This window comes from Rana temporaria, chromosome 1, assembly GCF_905171775.1.
Source record: "Rana temporaria chromosome 1, aRanTem1.1, whole genome shotgun sequence".
Taxonomy (NCBI): Eukaryota; Metazoa; Chordata; class Amphibia; order Anura; family Ranidae; genus Rana; species Rana temporaria.
Genome location: NC_053489.1, coordinates 386,898,053 through 386,918,828, shown reverse-complemented (window position 1 = coordinate 386,918,828; position 20,776 = coordinate 386,898,053). Strand labels below are relative to the sequence as shown.

Genomic DNA, 20,776 nt, shown 5'->3' with positions numbered 1-20,776 from the left:
GCTTATGTGCTTCCCATAATGTAAGTGGGGATATTTCAGGGCTTGCATTGAGTTCTAGATAGTCTTTTAGAGCTTGTTCAATCAATTGGCAATGGGCAGGGTGTTTGAGTATAATTTCAGGAAGATACCAAGTGGGATCATGGTTTTTCGGAATGGTTGATGCCATTGTGGTGTACACCGCATTGTGATCTGACCAAGGGATGGGTATTATATTTGAATATAGTATTTCAGGGACCATACCGATTGTCACAAAAATATGATCAATTCGGCTGAAGGATTGGTGTGGGTTTGAAAAGTATGTGTAGTTACGTTTTGTGGGATTGTGTTCTCTCCACGTGTCTACTAAATTGTATTTGGCTAATAAGTTGGGAAGGGTCCATTTAGCTTGGTGTTTAGGTGTGACATAGGGGGTTTTATCTAAGAATGGAAAAAGGACTTGGTTGGAGTCTCCGCAGATGAGGAGAGTCCCTATTTTATGTGAATTAATTATTTGGAAAAGATGCGATAAGAAGGGTAACGGGTTTAGATTAGGAGCATAATAAGATACTATCGTGATCTCCGTATCTAACACTTGGCCTGTTAATAGTATGTATCTGCCCTCTGGATCTTTGATTTCCGTTTTTAGAGTGAATGGTGTGGTGCGATGAAAAGCGATAAGGGTTCCCCTTTTTTTGACTGAAGCAGAGGCTGAATAGACTTGTGGATAGGAGGGGTTAAAAAATCTAGGAGTCGTGCTCGTAGTAAAGTGAGTTTCCTGTAGGCAAACAATATGGGCTTTTTTGGCCTGAAATGTTCTGAAGGCCTTGGTTCTTTTCTGTGGCACATTCAATCCCTGTACATTTAACGACAATATATTCAATGGTGCCATGGTAGCTTTACTTCTCTGTCCATCTTACCGTAATAAACCGGAGGACATCTGGCCAGCCCAATCCCTGCAGACTTGGGGAAAGAAAAGGAAAAGGGGACTCTGGGGTATTCAACCTTGAAAAGGAAGGGAAACACAGAAAAAAATTGTAAATAAACAGTCAACAATAAACCAATAAAGTTTGTTAGGTTTACCGGTGGCGGGGATGGACTACCCCCGCCAGGGGAAAAGGGGATCCCATCAATCCCCCGCTTAATCTTGCGGGGAACTGAGGAGATCATGGTGGAGCACAGGTTGGTTCCGTGTGGTGGAAAACCGCTGTAAATATGTTCAAGTAAACACCGTCTGAGGTGTTTTTTCTCAACTAAGCTGTTAATAACATTTCGAACAGGATAACACTAACTACTCGCCTTCTGTTGTTTAGGCGAGAGATATGAGAGGGGGTTAACTATCCTTAATTAATTAAATAAAGAGATTGTAGAATTCATTAGCCTATACCAAAGATGTTTTAATTGGATCATGTGTTCCATTGGAATTTTAGGAAAAAATTCCTCAAGTAGGTCCAATAGTTTGGGTAAGATTAGGCTTCTATTGATCAGATATATGTCAGATTGGGTATCTACCTATTGACCATTAAAACAATGCAGATTCTACACACCAAAACTCGCCTTGCGCCTGGACGCTGACTGGGCTACTAGTGCACGAGGTGGTGTAATGTGGTGAAGCAACTTTGGATATTATAACTAGAGGAGGATAAGAGAATGGGTTTTAGAGGTGTCTCTTAGGTACCCGGGGTGTAATGAAATGGTGTGGGATGTCATAAGTCTGAGGGACCCTGCGAATGAAGAGGCAGGCCTTGTCGTTTCCTCCCCCCCCTCCTCCCCACCCTGAGGTGAGGAGGAGGTGAGGAAATAAAAAGTGGGGGGGAAAGTGGAAAAAAAATGGAAAGAAGTAAGAATGTGATAAAGGTAGGAGTGCAAGGTAAAAAATGAAAAATAAGAATCGCAATAAGCGGCGAAAATGAGAATAAAATTGGGTCAAAAGAGAAAAATTTAAAAGTAGAAATTAAAAATAAGAGTAAAAAAAATAAAAAAAATAAAAATAAAAATAAAAAACATCAAGTTCTAAATTCATGCAATCTGTACATCTTTTCTTGTGAAGTGTTCTTGTGACCAGGGGAAGAAGAAATTCATGAGGTCCTCTGGAAGGTGGTCAGTCCATGGTATCCTCTTGGTCTTGGGGTTAAGACACAAATCTTCCTCGTTTGTTTGTGTGATGAGTTCCATTGTTCTTTTCAGGTTGAATGATGCCATTGCGGGAAGATGTTGATGCTGATCTTCTGCGGGAGGAGTTGTGTGTGATACTGTGATCAATGAGCTTCAGATCAATTAAAACTTGGTGTAATTGATCAGGTGATCTGCACACTATCTTTGAGCCCTGGAATGTAAATCTGAGGGAGAAGGGAAATCCCCATTGGTACTTTATGTTTCGCTGTTGTAATTCCACTAAAAGGGGTTTCATTGCACGCCGTTTGGTAATTGTCAGTTGCGATAGATCGGCGAATATCTGGAAATTGTTTCCCTGGAATGTTAAACTGCTCTTCTCTCTGGCTGCTTCCAGAACCTGCTCTTTTGTTCTGTAGTAGTGGAATTTTGCAATGATATCCCTGGGGGGTCCCTCAGATTTTTTTGGGGCTAATGCCCTATGTATTCTATCAAATTCCAGGCGTTCTACAGGCAGTCCCGGCACTAGCTCCTGACACAATGCTAGAATGGTACCTGAAAGGTCCAGGACCGTCTCAGGAATTCCCCTGAATCTCAAATTCGATCTCCTGGCGCGGTTCTCAAAATCTTCTAGTTTGCTATGAAGTACCAAGTTCTCCTCTTTAAGCGCATCTAGTTCTGATTGGCAATATTGAGTATAAATTTCAATTTCGTCCATTTTTGCCTCTAAAGTCTCTGTGCGGCAGCCCAAGTCTCTTATTTCCTTAGTTAGACTAGTGGTGATTTGCTCTGAGGTGCGCTTTAGCGCTTTATTCAGCATTTTCTCGAATTGACTTAGGAGCTCTGAGGGGACTGTCTTACTAAATGTAGCTATTTGTGGGGTATTAGACATGTCCTCCTCCTCACTGTCCGTGTCCATGTTCCTCAGAGAAGCTGCAGATTTCATTCCCTTTAACAAGCGTTGCTTGCCTTTCCCCTCAGTATTAGACTCTGAGGCAGCTGAGGTGGCTGAGGAGAATGCCGCCTTTTTTACAGAGCCCTTCATCTGCTGGGCCGTGCTATTAGGGTTGGATTTACCCTTATTTCTGGCACCCCCCAGCACCATATTTCAATAAAATGGTTCTCCTCACCTCCTGGGAACTCGACCCGTCGTTTTCTGTTCGTTTGCAGCTCTATTAAAATCAATTATTTGCGGTTTTCTTTCCCCACAGAGCGGAGCTCTAGTGCAGCATGACTGTGCAGCTAGACCCCGCCTCCTGGCTCCAGCTGCTGACTTTTAATAAACAGACACTTACCTGTTCCACAGTGCAGCGATGCGGCCGCACGGAGCATCACTCATCTCCTCTGCGCCTACATTCACATTCGCTTTCGGCTTCAAGGCCGGGCACACACTGCGCGAGTCACGCTGCGCTCCCCGAATGGACAGGCGATCTCCTAGGACCTGTTACGTGTCCCAGGAGATCTAGAGGAAGGAGACGCCTAGGGGCAGAGGAGGAGTCGCCTAGGCGATCCCTAGGTGGAAGGAGGAAGTGGGACATGAAGTCCCACTCCTACTCCCCCCCAAAAAAATTACATGGCAGTGCTTAAACCGGAAGTTCCACTTTTGGGTGGCACTCCGCTTTAACTAAAGCTTGTTCAATTTGGACTTTTTTGTTTTCTTTTGCTTCAGTCCTCTGGGGTTAAGTACATTCTGGACTTCAACTGATCTTAAGCTCTTTTAGAGGGCAGATCATTGTCATAGCCAATGTCTCATGGGTAGACTATCTCTTGCTCATCCAATACTTTGATGATGGCTGCATCTGAGACTCAAAGGAGAGCCAAGACTCTATAGGTGGGATTTACTACTTACTCTGGACTTCCTTGCCAGCTCCAGATGAGATCTCATTTCAGTCCAGCTTAAGTAAAGACTGAGCAATGAAGACATGCACTCTAATGGCTATCTCTTCAGCCAGGAAATTTGCTAAGATCAACGCTTTAGGCTACAAAGGATCTTTTGGTGACTTAGGCCGCATACACACGGTCGTTCCAAACCGATGGGCTATTTGATATGGTATGGTACTATATATTACAATGTTGGTGTTACTTTTATAAATACTTGGGTGGAAATTTACTAAAGGTTGAGCAGGCAGAATCTGGAGCAACTGTTCATAGTAACCAATCAGCTTCTAGCTTCAGCTTGTTCAGTTAAAATAGAATTCCAGCTTACACCTATATAGCCCTAAAACAGTACCCTCCCCCTTCCAACCCCATATGTAAACTAACCTGTGTAAGACATCAACTTGTATATTTATCTATTTTTGGGTCGTTATGGTCTGGTCATATGATCTCCCCTGTGTCAGCCAGCGGTGGCTGCAGGAGAGAAGTAGGAGCACTGGCAGGGTCCCATTGAAGCCTATGGTTGAAGCCCCACTCCAGGCCTTACTAGCCATTGCCTGGAGTGGGGCTTCAACCATAGACTTCAGTGGGACTCTGTTAGTGCTCCTTCCTCTCCCCTGCAACCACCGATGGCTGACACAGGGGAGCCAGATCACATGACCACACCATAGTGGCCTGAATATAGGTAAGTATATACAGCACATGTTTATTACAAAAAATAAAAAATAGGAGTTGCGCTAAAAAACCTTATATATAAGTGACCATATAAAATAAAAAATAAAAAGGAGTTGTGCTAGAAACACCTCGTAATGATGACCAAAAGGTCAACTGTGTAGATAGTCCCAATAAATATACACATACAAAATTGGTGAGGAAATGTGCAATTGTCCAAACAATAGGAAACAAATCCAATTCCGTAGCTAATGCTGGATCAATATCAGGGTAAACACGTTCAAGCTGACCCTTACCGGAAGAATAGATCCCTATGGATCAAAATGAGCAATCCGTGATGTAACCAATTGAAGATCCAACATAGGACGGTTGAGAAGCTCCCACATCAATGGACTCAGCCCAGTAGAAAATGAAAAAAAACAAAACAATAGTGCAAAATCGTATGGCAAACAGACACTCTGGCTATCTCCCGGTGACTAATAATGACAGACACTGTGAAGTAAAGCTGAAGCACCACCACCATAGAGACACACTGACCCTTACCGGAACTTAGCGACCCTCAAGGGATCAATAATGCATGGTAGTGTGTTACAGCTGTCAGCAGAGAAGCGTTTCAAACTGGTCCTTTCAATCCAGAGATCAGGTAGCCAGGTCCCAATGAAAAATATATACAGACTCACATAGTGAAGTACCGTCAGGATTTATTAAAAATAAAGTAAGTAGAACACTTACAATTAAGACGTTTAAAAACAGCAAGGACAGAAGCAGCCGGCCGGCAAACAAACAAGGTACGTCCTCAATACGCGGTGACGTCAGCACGTCAGCCTCCCAACGTTTCGTCTTCAGGAAGACTTGATCACGGGGATGAGGATGCGTACCGCGTCACCGCGTTAAATACACAAGTGGAGCACAAGGGGGCGTGTCAAATCTATGTCCTGAACGAATGCAAGCCCGCCATCTTACATCAGGGAAGCCATAAGGGCAAAAGGCGCTCGAACATTAAAACTAATGCTGCCACGGGATACAGGCTAATATAGGACACGCTATGAGCGCGATCGACACGGAAATATAAAAATCTTAAAACTAAAAAAAGAAAAAAAGGGTAAAAACTCTGGTCAAATTGCTCTAAGGCATAGATTACTTCAAGCACATTATGGGCCATAAACTTTTACAGAGACACCATCAGAGCATCCATACGCAGGGCCGAACAAACCCAAATTAAAAGGTTCAAATAGACCATAGATTACAGCAGGCTTGCAGTCGTCAGATAACAACGTCAACACTGTAAATATAGAAAGGCACCCAATGGTTGAATATAATGGGTGACAAAATATAGTAGAATATAGTGGGTAACAAAACAAATGAGTGACATATGATAAACATGATTTTAGCTCCAATGAAAGAGGTCATTCTCAGATGTCAACATAACAGTGAACAAAATACAGTATATATTCATATAGTCAGGCTGCCATATATCAAATCTTGGCATCAGACTATACTCTAAACATTAACCCAATGTGCTGAATTTCAACCACAATGTTAAAAAGGTGTCAGTATATATAATTATAAAAATAGGCAAAAATGCAATAAAATTGCAATAAATTAAGTGACACCACTCTTAATAGAGACTAGAGGTGTCAATTCAAGTAAAACCAAAACCTAGTGCAAAAAGATAAGGCTTAGTGACAATCTGTTAATGGACCAAATAACAAAAAAAAAAAAAATATATAAAAAATCAATCAAGAAGGATTTAAAGGGAAAGAATAATTCAAGAATTGTCTATAAAACAGTTGACGTCAACTTCAATGTTGAGTCCATGGGGTTCATAGCTTCTCAGCGTATGGATCCACATCATTTCTGACCTTGAAATGCTCCTGACCAGATCATTGCCTCTCCAGTGAGCCCGGAATGTATCAATCCCTACAAATGTAGTACCTGCAGGATTTTTATTGTGTACCAACAGGTAATGTTTTGAGACCGAATGATTCGGAAAACCACTCAAACTATTCGTCAGATGCTCATTCAAACGTATATGTAGGGCCCGCTTGGTCCTCCCTACATACTGTAGCCCACAGGGGCATTGGAGAAGATATATAACCCCCATCGTTGAGCATGTGATGAAAGTGTCAATAGGGTAACTGATGGACGTAAGGCTAGAACAAAAACTTGTGGTCCTCTTAGGGGTACCTTTATTCACTGCACAAGTATTACAACGGCCACATTTGAAAAAGCCCACCAGACCTGATAGAAACATGGACTGGATCTCGGGTGGATCAAGGACGTTCGGTGCCAGTTTATTTCTAAGTGGTTGTGTCCCCCTAAAGACCACCTGTGGTTTGTCTGGTAAGATCTTATTCAAAAATGTGTCACTTTTCAGGACATGCCAGTGAAACTGCCTCCAATCCCAGATTATGTGGGATCACCGTATATAGAAATATTAACAAGTTCAGAACATACATGGACATTCATAAATTTGTACGAAAGATAAATATACAACGTTATTTTTCTTCTAACCCCTTTAACCCGTCCAGGACCTTAGCCCTTAATTACACCCATTCAGGGTTGGCTAACGCCTCCACTTTCAATCCACCAGGCCATCTACCGGCTGCCCTTAGGGTGTTCAGGGATCTGACACTCAAGGACTTGGATGAGCTGAATGTTAAAAAAGTGAGGTCTAAGCAAGTTATTGAGGAGGGTATTAAGTCACTGTGTGATAATAAGGATTTGGTCATCCGTCCCGCCGATAAGGGGGGCGGAATTGTAGTTCTTAACAAAGTTGACTATTTGGCTGAGATGCAACGCATTTTGAGTGATAGTGACACTTATGCCCGCCTCCCCCTCAATCCTGGGGATAAGTATAAAAAGTCATTGATAAAAATAGTCAATAAGGGCTCCCGTCTTGGCATCCTCAGTGCCAAAGAGAAGGAGTTCCTTGTTCCTAAAGCTCCCAGGGTACCGGTAATGTATTACCTCCCTAAAGTGCACAAGGATCCTGTTTGCCCCCCGGGTCGTCCGATCATCAGCGGTATTGACTCCGTTACGTCCCGGGTGGGCAAATACGTTGACTTTTTCCTCCAGCCACTGGTGGGAAAGATGCCTTCCTTTTTAAAAGATACTAGACAAGTTATCAACACTTTGTCTAGCCTAAAACCATCTCCCGATATGTGGTTGGTCACCGCTGATGTTATGTCACTTTATACGGTGATCCCACATAATCTGGGATTGGAGGCAGTTTCATATTTTCTTGAGAGGGACTCGGGCCTGCCTATGGTCCAGATTTCCTTTATTATGGAATTGCTGCAATATGCAGCTTCCCATAATTTCTTCTGGCATAATGGCCAATACTATAGGCAGGACCGAGGAGTGGCGATGGGGGCTAAATATGCCCCCAGCCTGGCCAATTTGTTTATGGCCAAATGGGAGGAGGACGTCGTCGATGTGGTCTCTAGGCCCCAGATAATGCTGTGGGCCAGATACATTGACGACGTCCTCCTCCTATGGAAAGGGTCTGAGGCCGAGTTGTCTTGCTTCATGTCTTTTCTGAATAGGAATGATAGGGGTATTGTACTTAAACATGAAGCCAGCCAGGCAAGTATCAATTTTTTGGATCTGGTTATTTCAATAGATAAAGACAAATTTGTCACTTCAATTTATTTCAAAAGCTTTGATCGAAACTCATTCATTCCGAGTGACAGTTGCCACCATAAGACCTGGTTAGGAGCAGTACCTAAGGGGCAGTTCCTTAGGTTGAAGCGAAACTGCACCAATCATGACACCTTTCTTGAACAAGCTGGAGTTTTGACTCAGCGTTTCATAGAAAAAGGATATCCCCCCAAATCTCTTCATGAAACTCTGGAAATGGTCATTAACACCGACCGAGAGGAGTTACTTAGGGTCAAACCTAAAAAGAACACCTCGGGAGACTTCAAGACCCCTTTTGTGACTGACTATTCCTGTCAGCATGCCAGTGTGAAGCACATAGTAGCTAAACACTGGCATGTCCTGAAAAGTGACACATTTTTGAATAAGATCTTACCAGACAAACCACAGGTGGTCTTTAGGGGGACACAACCACTTAGAAATAAACTGGCACCGAACGTCCTTGATCCACCCGAGATCCAGTCCATGTTTCTATCAGGTCTGGTGGGCTTTTTCAAATGTGGCCATTGTAATACTTGTGCAGTGAATAAAGGTACCCCTAAGAGGACCACAAGTTTTTGTTCTAGCCTTACGTCCATCAGTTACCCTATTGACACTTTCATCACATGCTCAACGATGGGGGTTATATATCTTCTCCAATGCCCCTGTGGGCTACAGTATGTAGGGAGGACCAAGCGGGCCCTACATATACGTTTGAATGAGCATCTGACGAATATTTTGAGTGGTTTTCCGAATCATTCGGTCTCAAAACATTACCTGTTGGTACACAATAAAAATCCTGCAGGTACTACATTTGTAGGGATTGATAAATTCCGGGCTCACTGGAGAGGCAATGATCTGGTCAGGAGCATTTCAAGGTCAGAAATGATGTGGATCCATACGCTGAGAAGCTATGAACCCCATGGACTCAACATTGAAGTTGACGTCAACTGTTTTATAGACAATTCTTGAATTATTCTTTCCCTTTAAATCCTTCTTGATTGATTTTTTATAATTTTTTTTTTTTTTTTTGTTATTTGGTCCATTAACAGATTGTCACTAAGCCTTATCTTTTTGCACTAGGTTTTGGTTTTACTTGAATTGACACCTCTAGTCTCTATTGAGAGTGGTGTCACTTAATTTATTGCAATTTTATTGCATTTTTGCCTATTTTTATAATTATATATACTGACACCTTTTTAACATTGTGGTTGAAATTCAGCACATTGGGTTAATGTTTAGAGTATAGTCTGATGCCAAGATTTGATATATGGCAGCCTGACTATATGAATATATACTGTATTTTGTTCACTGTTATGTTGACATCTGAGAATGACCTCTTTCATTGGAGCTAAAATCATGTTTATCATATGTCACTCATTTGTTTTGTTACCCACTATATTCTACTATATTTTGTCACCCATTATATTCAACCATTGGGTGCCTTTCTATATTTACAGTGTTGACGTTGTTATCTGACGACTGCAAGCCTGCTGTAATCTATGGTCTATTTGAACCTTTTAATTTGGGTTTGTTCGGCCCTGCGTATGGATGCTCTGATGGTGTCTCTGTAAAAGTTTATGGCCCATAATGTGCTTGAAGTAATCTATGCCTTAGAGCAATTTGACCAGAGTTTTTACCCTTTTTTTCTTTTTTTAGTTTTAAGATTTTTATATTTCCGTGTCGATCGCGCTCATAGCGTGTCCTATATTAGCCTGTATCCCGTGGCAGCATTCGTTTTAATGTTCGAGCGCCTTTTGCCCTTATGGCTTCCCTGATGTAAGATGGCGGGCTTGCATTCGTTCAGGACATAGATTCGACACGCCCCCTTGTGCTCCACTTGTGTATTTAACGCGGTGACGCGGTACGCATCCTCATCCCCGTGATCAAGTCTTCCTGAAGACGAAACGTTGGGAGGCTGACGTGCTGACGTCACCGCGTATTGAGGACGTACCTCGTTTGTTTGCCGGCCGGCTGCTTCTGTCCTTGCTGTTTTTAAACGTCTTAATTGTAAGTGTTCTACTTACTTTATTTTTAATAAATCCTGACGGTACTTCACTATGTGAGTCTGTATATATTTTTCATTGGGACCTGGCTACCTGATCTCTGGATTGAAAGGACCAGTTTGAAACGCTTCTCTGCTGACAGCTGTAACACACTACCATGCATTATTGATCCCTTGAGGGTCGCTAAGTTCCGGTAAGGGTCAGTGTGTCTCTATGGTGGTGGTGCTTCAGCTTTACTTCACAGTGTCTGTCATTATTAGTCACCGGGAGATAGCCAGAGTGTCTGTTTGCCATACGATTTTGCACTATTGTTTTGTTTTTTTTCCTTTTCTACTGGGCTGAGTCCATTGATGTGGGAGCTTCTCAACCGTCCTATGTTGGATCTTCAATTGGTTACATCACGGATTGCTCATTTTGATCCATAGGGATCTATTCTTCCGGTAAGGGTCAGCTTGAACGTGTTTACCCTGATATTGATCCAGCATTAGCTACGGAATTGGATTTGTTTCCTATTGTTTGGACAATTGCACATTTCCTCACCAATTTTGTATGTGTATATTTATTGGGACTATCTACACAGTTGACCTTTTGGTCATCATTACGAGGTGTTTCTAGCACAACTCCTTTTTATTTTTTATTTTATATGGTCACTTATATATAAGGTTTTTTAGCGCAACTCCTATTTTTTATTTTTTGTTTTTATGTTGTATAACATTTTGAGTTTGCTGCTTCTTTTGAGTTTGTTTTTGGTATGCGCATTTTTTCCCCTTTTATATACATGTTTATTACACTTAATAGTTAACATAGGAGGGGGGGAAGACAATCATAAGGCTAGTTAGGTGAAAGCTGGAATTCCACTTTAAGATTTGCATTTGTGTGTGACTACAGGGGGACAGGGTGCTTTAAAATAGTTTTCTTCTATTATTTATTTTATTTAAAATTATTTATCTTGACACTATCTCTTTATTTTTTTTATCAACTTTATTGATTTAACAGGGAATAACAACATCCTTTGTGATAGCATTGGCAGTGACAGGTACTCTTTACTGACTTGAATTGTATTCACTAGAAAACAATTTCAGTTAATTCAAATGAAAATATATAATCCATGTAAACTATTTACATACTGGTATATATAATATATCATACAGTATATGTAAATGTGTTAAGCCTAAGCCCCAGTGCTCCAAGTACAGCTGTAAGTAGCATTTTGAGAAGAGAGAACGCTGGCAAACGTCTAATTGGCATTATTTCTATGTTTTTCTTAGCTAATTTAAATAACTTGTTCTTTATCTTAAAGGTGTGGCAACATATACGTGTAGTTCGGAAGGAGTATGGGATACAAAAGGACCTGACTTAAGCAACTGCTCATCTCCATGGATCAGTCATATTGGGCAGAAGGTGAGCTTTTTCTAAATGAGTTATATGGGAGATTAAAAAGAATGTAGAGACAGATTTTCAAAACTTAAAGCAGAACTACAGCTAAGTTGGAGTATAGTTTACACTATAGTTAACTATAGCTCAGTTAGATCTCACTTTCTGGCATAGCCTCTATACTTAAAGGCGTACTTGAGTCAAATATAAAAGAGATCACCTCAATGTAAAGACTTATTTCTGTGTATAGTTTGTACTTGTACTACCACTTATTTTCCCCTGAAGTCCATTCCCACTGGCAATTTTAAATCTGCTTTAATAGATCTAATAAACATAGGTTAAGAAGACAAGGTTTTGAGAAATTGGTGGTGGACGATCCAGGTACTCTTGTCTTCCACCACCTCCCCAAAATACATGAATCGGGTAACCCCATCCAGGGGAAGGGGGGCAGCATTGGCTCACTCTTTGAAAGATTAGGGGAGTGGGAGCACATGCATTGTAGCCCCTGAGGACATGCATGCGCACAAAATGCATTAGTTGGAGCCTTATCCGCTGATGTCACGCCGCTGACTCCTTTCTCGTGGAGCTGCAGCCATTGGAGTAAGTGCTGGCTGCATTTAACCGGTTAAGACCCGGACCATTATGCAGGTTAAGGACCTTGCCCCTTTTTGCGATTCGGCACTGCGTTGCTTTAACTGACAATTGTGACGTGGCTCCCAAACAAAATTGGTGTCCTTTTGTCCCCACAAATAGAGATTTCTTTTGGTGGCATTTGATCACCTCTGCGTTTTTTATTTTTTGCGCTATAAACAAAAATAGAGCAAAAAAAATCAATATTTTTTACTTTTTGCTAGCTATAATAAATATCCCCGAAAAAAATATAAAAAAACATATTTTTTCCTCAGTTTAGGCCGATACGTATTCTTCTACCTTTTTTTGGTAAAAAAAATCGCAATAATGTTTATCGATGTGTTTGCACAAAATTTATAGCGTTTACAAAATAGGGGGTAGTTTTATGGCATTTTTATTAATATTTTTTTTTTTACTACTAATGGCGGCGATCAACGATTTTTTTCGTGACTGCGACATTATGGCGGACACATCGGAAACTTTTGACACATTTTTGGGACCATTGTCTTTTTCACAGCGAAAAGTGCTAAAAAATTCACTAATTACTGTGAAAATGATAAATGGCAGTGAAGGGGTTAACCACTAGGGGGCACTGTAGGGGTTAAGTGTGACCTCATGTGTGTTTCTTACTGTAGGGGGGCGGGGCAGGACGCATGACGTCACTGATCGTCGTTCCCTATATCAGGGAACAGAGGATCACTGACACTGTCACAGAGAAGAACGGGGAAGGTTTTTTTACACTCGCCTCTCCCCGTACTTCAGCTCCTGTGACCCGATCGCGGGACACCGGCGACGATGGGGTCCGCGGGACCCGTGGGCGTGGTCACGGCGCGACCCACGGCTGGGCTCTTAAAGAGGACGTGTATATACGTCCATGTGCCCAGCTGTGCCATTCTGTCGAAGTATATAGTCGTGCGGCGGTCCTTAAGTGGTTAAACTATTACATACTATGTAATACTATATGTATATACTATATATGCTGCATTTCTGGCTCTGGTTTGTGAGTGGACATCTGGCAGTTTTGTGTACTGTGCGAACAGGAGGTTTGAGACCCCCAGAGAGGACAGACTACACATATTGGCTAATTACCATTAGTCTTTTAGTGAGCATTGTGGTGGAGGATTTGCACCATTGGGCGCATTGATTGAAACACACTTTTTTTGGTTTATATTGTGAGTGAGTGAGTGAGTGAGTGAGAAACTTATATAGCGCAAACAAATGCAAACTTAATCTCCTCAACACTACGTAATTGAGAGTGTTAACACATATATACGATTTTGAAAAAGTGGACTAACTATACATTCTCACACCGTTAAGCACTTTAATTGGAGCACTTTACATGCATTTATCTGTCTGTGTTGGAATAGGTCATTTACATAAGTGATCCATGTTTATGCTTATTTGCACTGATATTTAGTATACACACAACAATTTAATATTTGTTCTTTGGTGCTGCACTGTTTGTATACAGTAGCATACATTGGAATGGCAGATTTATTGATGATCTGCTTGTGGTGTGGCATGGGGATGACACCATTTTGCTGTAATTCCTTACCTATCTTAAAGTGATTGTAACCCATCACCTTGTAAAACAAACCATTCAGTTTAAAATACAAATGAAAGGCAAACATTTTTTGTATAAATATAAAAACTTTCACACCGCATTTTGTCATTATGACTTTAAATCTCCTTCCCTTTGGACGAAGTTTATATGACACATAACAATTTGGTGGTTAGGTGACTAAAACCTACCACAAAGGATTGTGCGAGCAATGCTACTCTCCTGGTTAGCAGTTGTCACCCACATCATTAATTCCATACCTGTAGAGGAATTTATTTTAGCATGTAGAAACAGAGAAGGCTTTTTCCAAGGAGTGTGATACCCTTTATTATAGACTAGCACAGAGAAATTACCTGAAATTGTACATTGAGGTTTGACAGTTGCCCATAGCAGAGAAAGGATTCATTTATTGTGTAGTGCTAGGAGGAAGAAGCAAGGGAACTGGAGGGATACACTTGTCACTACTTATTCCAGTGGGCTTTCACTTATCCATTTCAGCTCTTTGAATGTACTATGTATATCCAAAGAGTGTACCTTTGATCACAGGCTGATGGCTGTGATGGGCTTCAAAGTGAAAGTGATGTGGTAGCTCCATAGCTTCCGTCCACTTTCATAGAGCCTGCCATGTGGTGTCCTGTCCCCCCTCCCACCGGTGGCCACTCTCTTCCCGTGGTTCCTGGGCTGTCCAATGCTTACCCACACCCGGGAACACATCCACCAGCTGGGAGAGAGAGATTGCAGTGAGACTGAGACAATTCTATGCCTCGATTTCACCTTCAAACAATGAAACAGAAAGTGATGTCACTTCCGGTTTCATATGCACACTTTTCTGGCCAGTACAGCCAGGAGACATATCTAACCAAGCCAGTCTGTGCTTGGTTAGATAGTGTGAAGGGCATGGGAGACATTGGGGTCTATTCGACCCCATATGTCTCCAAAAAATGTTTTATTACCCCTTGTGATAGCAAAAAAAATGTTTAAATGAAAAGTAATAATAATAATAGTAATAAAAAATCCCCAAAACCCCAGTTGCCCTGCACACCTGCGCAATGCAAGCCCAGGGTACGTACGTATATGTAAACCGCAGTCGGACCACACGTGAGATATCGCCACTAACATCAGACTGAGAACAATAATCTAGCACAAGAGCTCATAGGTAATGGTAAATAAATGAGCTATAATGGCTTTTAATGCATTGCCTATGGTGATTTTTGGGCACCATAGTTTTTGGCGATATCGCGGGTGCACGCAACTTTAAAACATGGAATGTTAGATATCTATTTACTCGATGCAACCTCATCTTTTATATTTTAACTAAAAATGGCTATTTGGTGTAGTGGGTGGGATTTTCCCCAAAAATAATTATTTTCTTATTTCTGGAACATTTGCGTTTAAAAAACAGCTGCACAAATATCACGTGAAACAAAAATTTTCAACCATCGCCTTTTTATTCCAAAAGGGCCTCTGCTTTCAGAAAATATATAATGTTTCGTGGCTCTATGTGAATGGGCGGATGTCTCCTGGGACACACGCAAGGTCCCAGAAGACACCGCTCCCCATTTCCCAGGAGGCAGTGCGACGAGGAGAAGAAAAAAGACCCTCGGTGGACAAGGAAGAGGCAGATTAGGAGATCTGCCCAGTAACAGCCACTTTTGGTAAGTATATATATAAAAAATAAAATAAAAAAATTGGCTTTTTGTTTTTTTTGGGTGGACCTCCGCTTTAATTGTGGGTCCTGTTTTGTTATTTATCTGATGCATTGTTCTTCTTGTCATCAACAGTAAATAGGCAGTACAACACGCTCATTGAGAACCCAAATAGGGGAACACTGTTGTGATTCTTTAACCACTTCAATACAGGGCACTTTTACTCCCTTCCTGCCTAGACCAATTTTTAGCTTTCAGTACTGTCACACTTTTAATGAAAATTAAATCATACAACACTGTACCCAAACAGCATTTTTATAAAAAAATTCACACAAATGGAGCTTACTTTCAGAGGCATTTAATCACCATTGGGTTTTTTATTGTTTGCCAAATAGGCGGAATTTTAGTTTCTATTATAACATTTAGCAAATTTGGGCCAAGATTTATACAGCTACATAACATATTTTCTGGCGTATAAGACGACTTTTTACACCGGAATTTCACAGCCAAAATCCGGGGGTCGTCTTATTCGCCGGGTATAGCAGCTGCTCGATCGATATCAGCTGCCGGGTGCTCTGTACGGCTGCATGTATTCTGTATATGCGCCGCTTAGCCAATCCCGATGCACTGTGTGATGACAGAGCATGCCAAGCCTGCTCGGATTGGAGTAACGACCTCATTTATGTAGCCTGCTCGGATTGGCAGAGGTTGTTATCCAATCCGAGCAGGCTTAGCATGCTCTGTCATCACACAGTGCATCAGGATTGGCTGAGCGCGCATATACAGAATACATGCAGCCGTACAGAGCACCCGGCAGCTGATATCGATCGAGCATAGTGATTGGCTGAGCGCGGCGCGCATTTTACAAACTACATAGAGCTGTACAGAGCACCCGGCGGGCTTCTTCATTACTTCCACACAAGGGGGTCGTCTAATACGGTGAGTAGACCACAAAACCACCGTTTTTAGCAGCATGTTAGGGGGTCGTCTTATATGCCGAGTCGTCTTATACGCCGGCAAATACGGTATCTTTGGTAAAAATAACCCTAATTAGTGGATATTATTTAGTCAGCGTGAAAGTTATAGAGTCTACAAGCTATGGTGCCAATCATTGAAAATTGATCTCACCTGATGTACTAACAGCTTATCTAATTTCTTGAGGCCCTGAAATGTCAGGAAAGTACAAATACCCCCCCAAATGACCCCTTTTTGGAAAGTAGACATTCCAGGGTATTTAGTAAGTGGCACAGTGAGTTTTTCTGAAGTTGTATTATTTTTTTCTCCGCAATTCCTAAGAAAATTAAGAAATACATTTGTTTTTTCTCACACACAGCATATGCATACTTGCAATTACACCCCAAAATGTATTCTGATACTCTTCCTGATTATGGTGATACCACATGTGTGAGACTTTTTTTACAGCCTGGCCACATACAGAGACCCATCATCCAAGTAGCACCTTTAGGCATTCTAGGAGCATAAATTACACATCTAATTTTCTGTCAACTTATCACACTTTTGAAGGCCCTTTGGAAACACCCTAAAAACACCCTCAAAACGACCCAATTTTGGATATCAAATGCCCCAATGTATTTTCTTTGAGGCATGGGCTGGTGACAGGTACTTTGATGGGCTGCAGATAGGTACTAAGGTACTCTGATGTGCTGCAGATAGGTACTCTGGTATTTTGATGGGCTGCAGCTAGGTACTCGGGTAATCTGATAGGCTGCATGCACGTACTCTGGAACTCTGATGGACTGGAGACAGGTACTCAGGTATTCTGATGGGCTGCAGATAGGTACTTGGATACTCTGATGGGCTGCCAATAGGTACTCAGGTCTACTCTGATGGGCTGTAGACAGGTACTCTGATGGGCTGGAGACAGGTCCTCACGTATTCTGACAGGCTGCAGATAGGTACTTGGGTGCTCTGTGCTGTAGATAGGTACTCGGGTACTCTGGACTGCAGAGAGGTACTTGGGGTCCCCGATGAGCTGGAGATTGGTACTCTGATTGGCTGGGAACAGGTATTTGGGTACTTTGATAGACTGCAAATAGGTACTCAGGTACTCTGATGGGCTGGACGAAGGTATTAGGGTACTCTGATGGGCTTCAGCTAGGTACTCGGGTACTCTGGGCTGGAGACAGGCACTTTGGTACTCTGATAGGATGCAGATAGGTACTCTGATGGGCTGGAGACAGGTACTCGGGTACTCTGATAAGCTGTAGGCCCCATACTCACGACCAAACATGTCTGCTGAAACTGGCCCGCGGACCAGTTTCAGCAGACATGTTTGGTCGTGTGTAGTTACGAGCGTACAGAATTTCACCGTACATTTGCCCGCCGGGCCGTTTTTCAGCAGACATTTATTTGCAAACTTGTTTTAAAACCGTCCGCTCAAATCCTGTCCGAACGGACATGTTTGGTGGTGAGTACACAAAACCAACGTACAAAAACCCCGCGCATGCTCAGACTAAATGAGGCCACGGGAGCGCTCGTTCAGGTAAAACTCACGTTTGTTTGGGATATGGCACATTCGTCAATAGAAAGATTAATTCTAGCAATAGAACACTGAAGCAAACCACACAATAAACAACGCTTGATGCCGTCGTTTTATTCATTCTTCTCTTGCTATAAATAATCAGTTATTTAGCTCATGTTATTTCAACTGAGTTGTTCCATACTGAAAAGTGACATTTGTTAGCTGTGATGTAGTAATATTTTAGCAATCTTTTCTTGGCCCGACGTATCATATTTTTAGTGGTCCTCCACATGTCTAATTTTTTGCTTTTAATGTTTAATGTTTATCTTTCCCACTTTATTTATGTGTTTATAGTTATGTCACCATTTAGAATATTTTAATAGGAAATAGTTTTGATTTTGCTTTTGTTTGTATATTTAACTGGATTATTTTGAAGGTTGTTTAAATTGTCTACCATGTTGGCACACCAAATGCCCCCCCCCCCATGAGTTAGTGAATATTTTAGATTAAACATTTTATTTGTTTGTAATGTTTGATGCCTAAAATAATACCCACAGTATTACAAACAATAGGCACGTTTTTAAAATCAACAAAAAGGCTTTTATTTTAGCAAATGATAAAAAGGAACAAAAACAGAATGGCAGCACTTGAACAGCTAGCAAAATACATGCAAACTTGCATTTCAAACATGGTGAAGGCTAAACTAGCCAACCTCAGGAGGCACACAAACTAAAATCTGAAGCAGCAGCACATAACCAAAGGAACCCAAGCTGTGGTAGTCCAAACAAGATGCCATTTGTGGGGGATCAAATGGAAGGCAGGGCATCAACGTCTCCTCTTCCTTGCAACCTTCCTTCCAGGCTGCCTTACAGCGGGTCTTCCCTGGGCCCTTGCAGGTGGGGATGATGTGGCAGCAGGAGTATGATGTTCAGCAAGCCGGGCCGGGTCACATAGCCCAGTGTCTGGGGTCAGCAGCTCCCTCTGCATCCACCAAAGGGCCTGGTTGATGATGCCCTTGGCCAATTGCCTCTGCTCCTCCGTGCCTTTATTGAGATCATGTGCCACGGAGGCACTGTAGGCCTCAGTGGGGTTGAGGGGGGCCCTCATGATGGCACTCGCCTCCCTAATCATTTGGAGGCTGGCTTCCTCCACTGCCCCCAATTTCTTCTTACGGCCTGGTGGCCTAATATAAAGGGGAGGAGCCTGGCTGGTGGTGCTTGTCCTGGGGAGCTGCTCAACGCCACTGGGCCCGGCCTCCTCCTGGCTGCCACTGACCCCTTCGGCCTGGCTGTCAGTGAGGAGAGGATCTGCCACCTCCTGGCTGGTCTCTTCTTCCTGTGTAAAAAAAAGGGACATGTTGTAATATATTTAGGAATATAATCACTCACATTTTCATGCTTGAATCTTATTTTTTGCCTTGAATTTAAACTTGAAAACAGACTCACCCTCTGACCCCTGCAGTTGTCATCCCTGACACCTATTTGTTTGCCCACGACTTTAGATTTTTACTTCCCAGCTTGTATTTTATTAACCAATATCAAGTCAAGAATCAAACAATAATTAATATTATTACATAAATAGTTATGAAACTACTATACCTCATCATCGTAGAGGCGCAGATCTGCCTCTCTGTCAGCCAGGCCCTCTTCATCCGACTCTGCAGGGCTGTGGTGATCTGGGGAAGTCCCGCTGGGAGGTAGCGTAGAGGGAAGGTTGGGATTCAGACTTGACATTGATGGCCTGCCTTCCAGTTGATCCCGCAAAAATGACATCTGGTTGTAATACCACAGCTTTGGTTCCTTTGGTGGTCTTGCTGCTGCTCCAGATCTTAGCTGCTTTTGGTGAGCTTTGTACGCTCTCCTATATGTGCCCCTGAGGTTGGCAAGTTTATCCTTCACCATGTTGGCACTGCATTCTGGCACCCATGTCCTCATGTATGCTGCTAGCTGTTCAAGTGCTGCCGCTCGTACGTCCTTGTTGTGGTAGGTGGGCTGCTTTGAATCCCACAGGATGGGCATTTCCCTAAATTTATCCAGCAAGTGCTGGATAATCTCTTGGGTCTGCAGGAGATCCATTGGGAAATTATGATTTAGTGATTTTTATTCTAGATAGAAAAAATAAAAATAAACCAAAAACACAATTAAAAAAAGCCTCAGCATTTACATTGATAGAATATGTTGTTTAAAAAGTAGTACCTATATAGAAATACAAACACAGTGTCTCTTGTTTAGAAAATGCTGGCCAGCTTGGCCCCATTGGTTGGTTGTAGCTAACATTATTTTTATACATGCCGCCCCTTTGGTTACATTGCAGTAAATAATTGAAATCTAGAACCATACACAATTATTACAAATGACAGCATTCATCAAGGCACTATTGCATGTGTAGATATCCTGCCCCTCAGCATTGATTACATGAAAGAAACTTCCTAATGACCTCTGTCCAACCAACACAGAACAATACTTGGCCTGATCTGAATACACCCTACATAATTGATAATGAGTCACAGCATTTTTGACCTCTCTATTTTGTGATGTCTACAAAAGCATTTGGGTACGAAAATCACATTCTGGTATCCAAGAGACATAATAGCTTAATAAAACTGTGCAACCAACAGACCAAACCCCCATCCCATGGCTCTACATTTTATAGCCCGCTGCTGATCCCATGTTTAAATTTCTTACCTGCCTCTCTCAAAATCCTCGTTTGTTACGCTCGCTGAATTAACACGTAACCTACGTAATCACGTCAAGCGCCTTTTATCCACTCCGCGTATGTATGAAACGCCGCCCTCGTCACCTTT

At 42.1% G+C, this 20,776-nt stretch overlaps 1 protein-coding gene across 18 annotated transcripts in view; it reads left to right on the top strand.

Annotated features, from left to right (window-relative positions):
- ADGRL3 (adhesion G protein-coupled receptor L3) overlaps positions 1–20,776 on the top strand; it is a 1,059,382-nt gene that overhangs the window by 466,305 nt on the left and 572,301 nt on the right. For all 18 annotated transcript variants that reach the window (XM_040322560.1, XM_040322545.1, XM_040322548.1 and 15 more), the window contains one exon: positions 11,581–11,681. In XM_040322560.1, the coding sequence (XP_040178494.1) occupies positions 11,581–11,681 (101 nt within the window). The remainder of the gene's footprint in view (positions 1–11,580; positions 11,682–20,776) is intronic.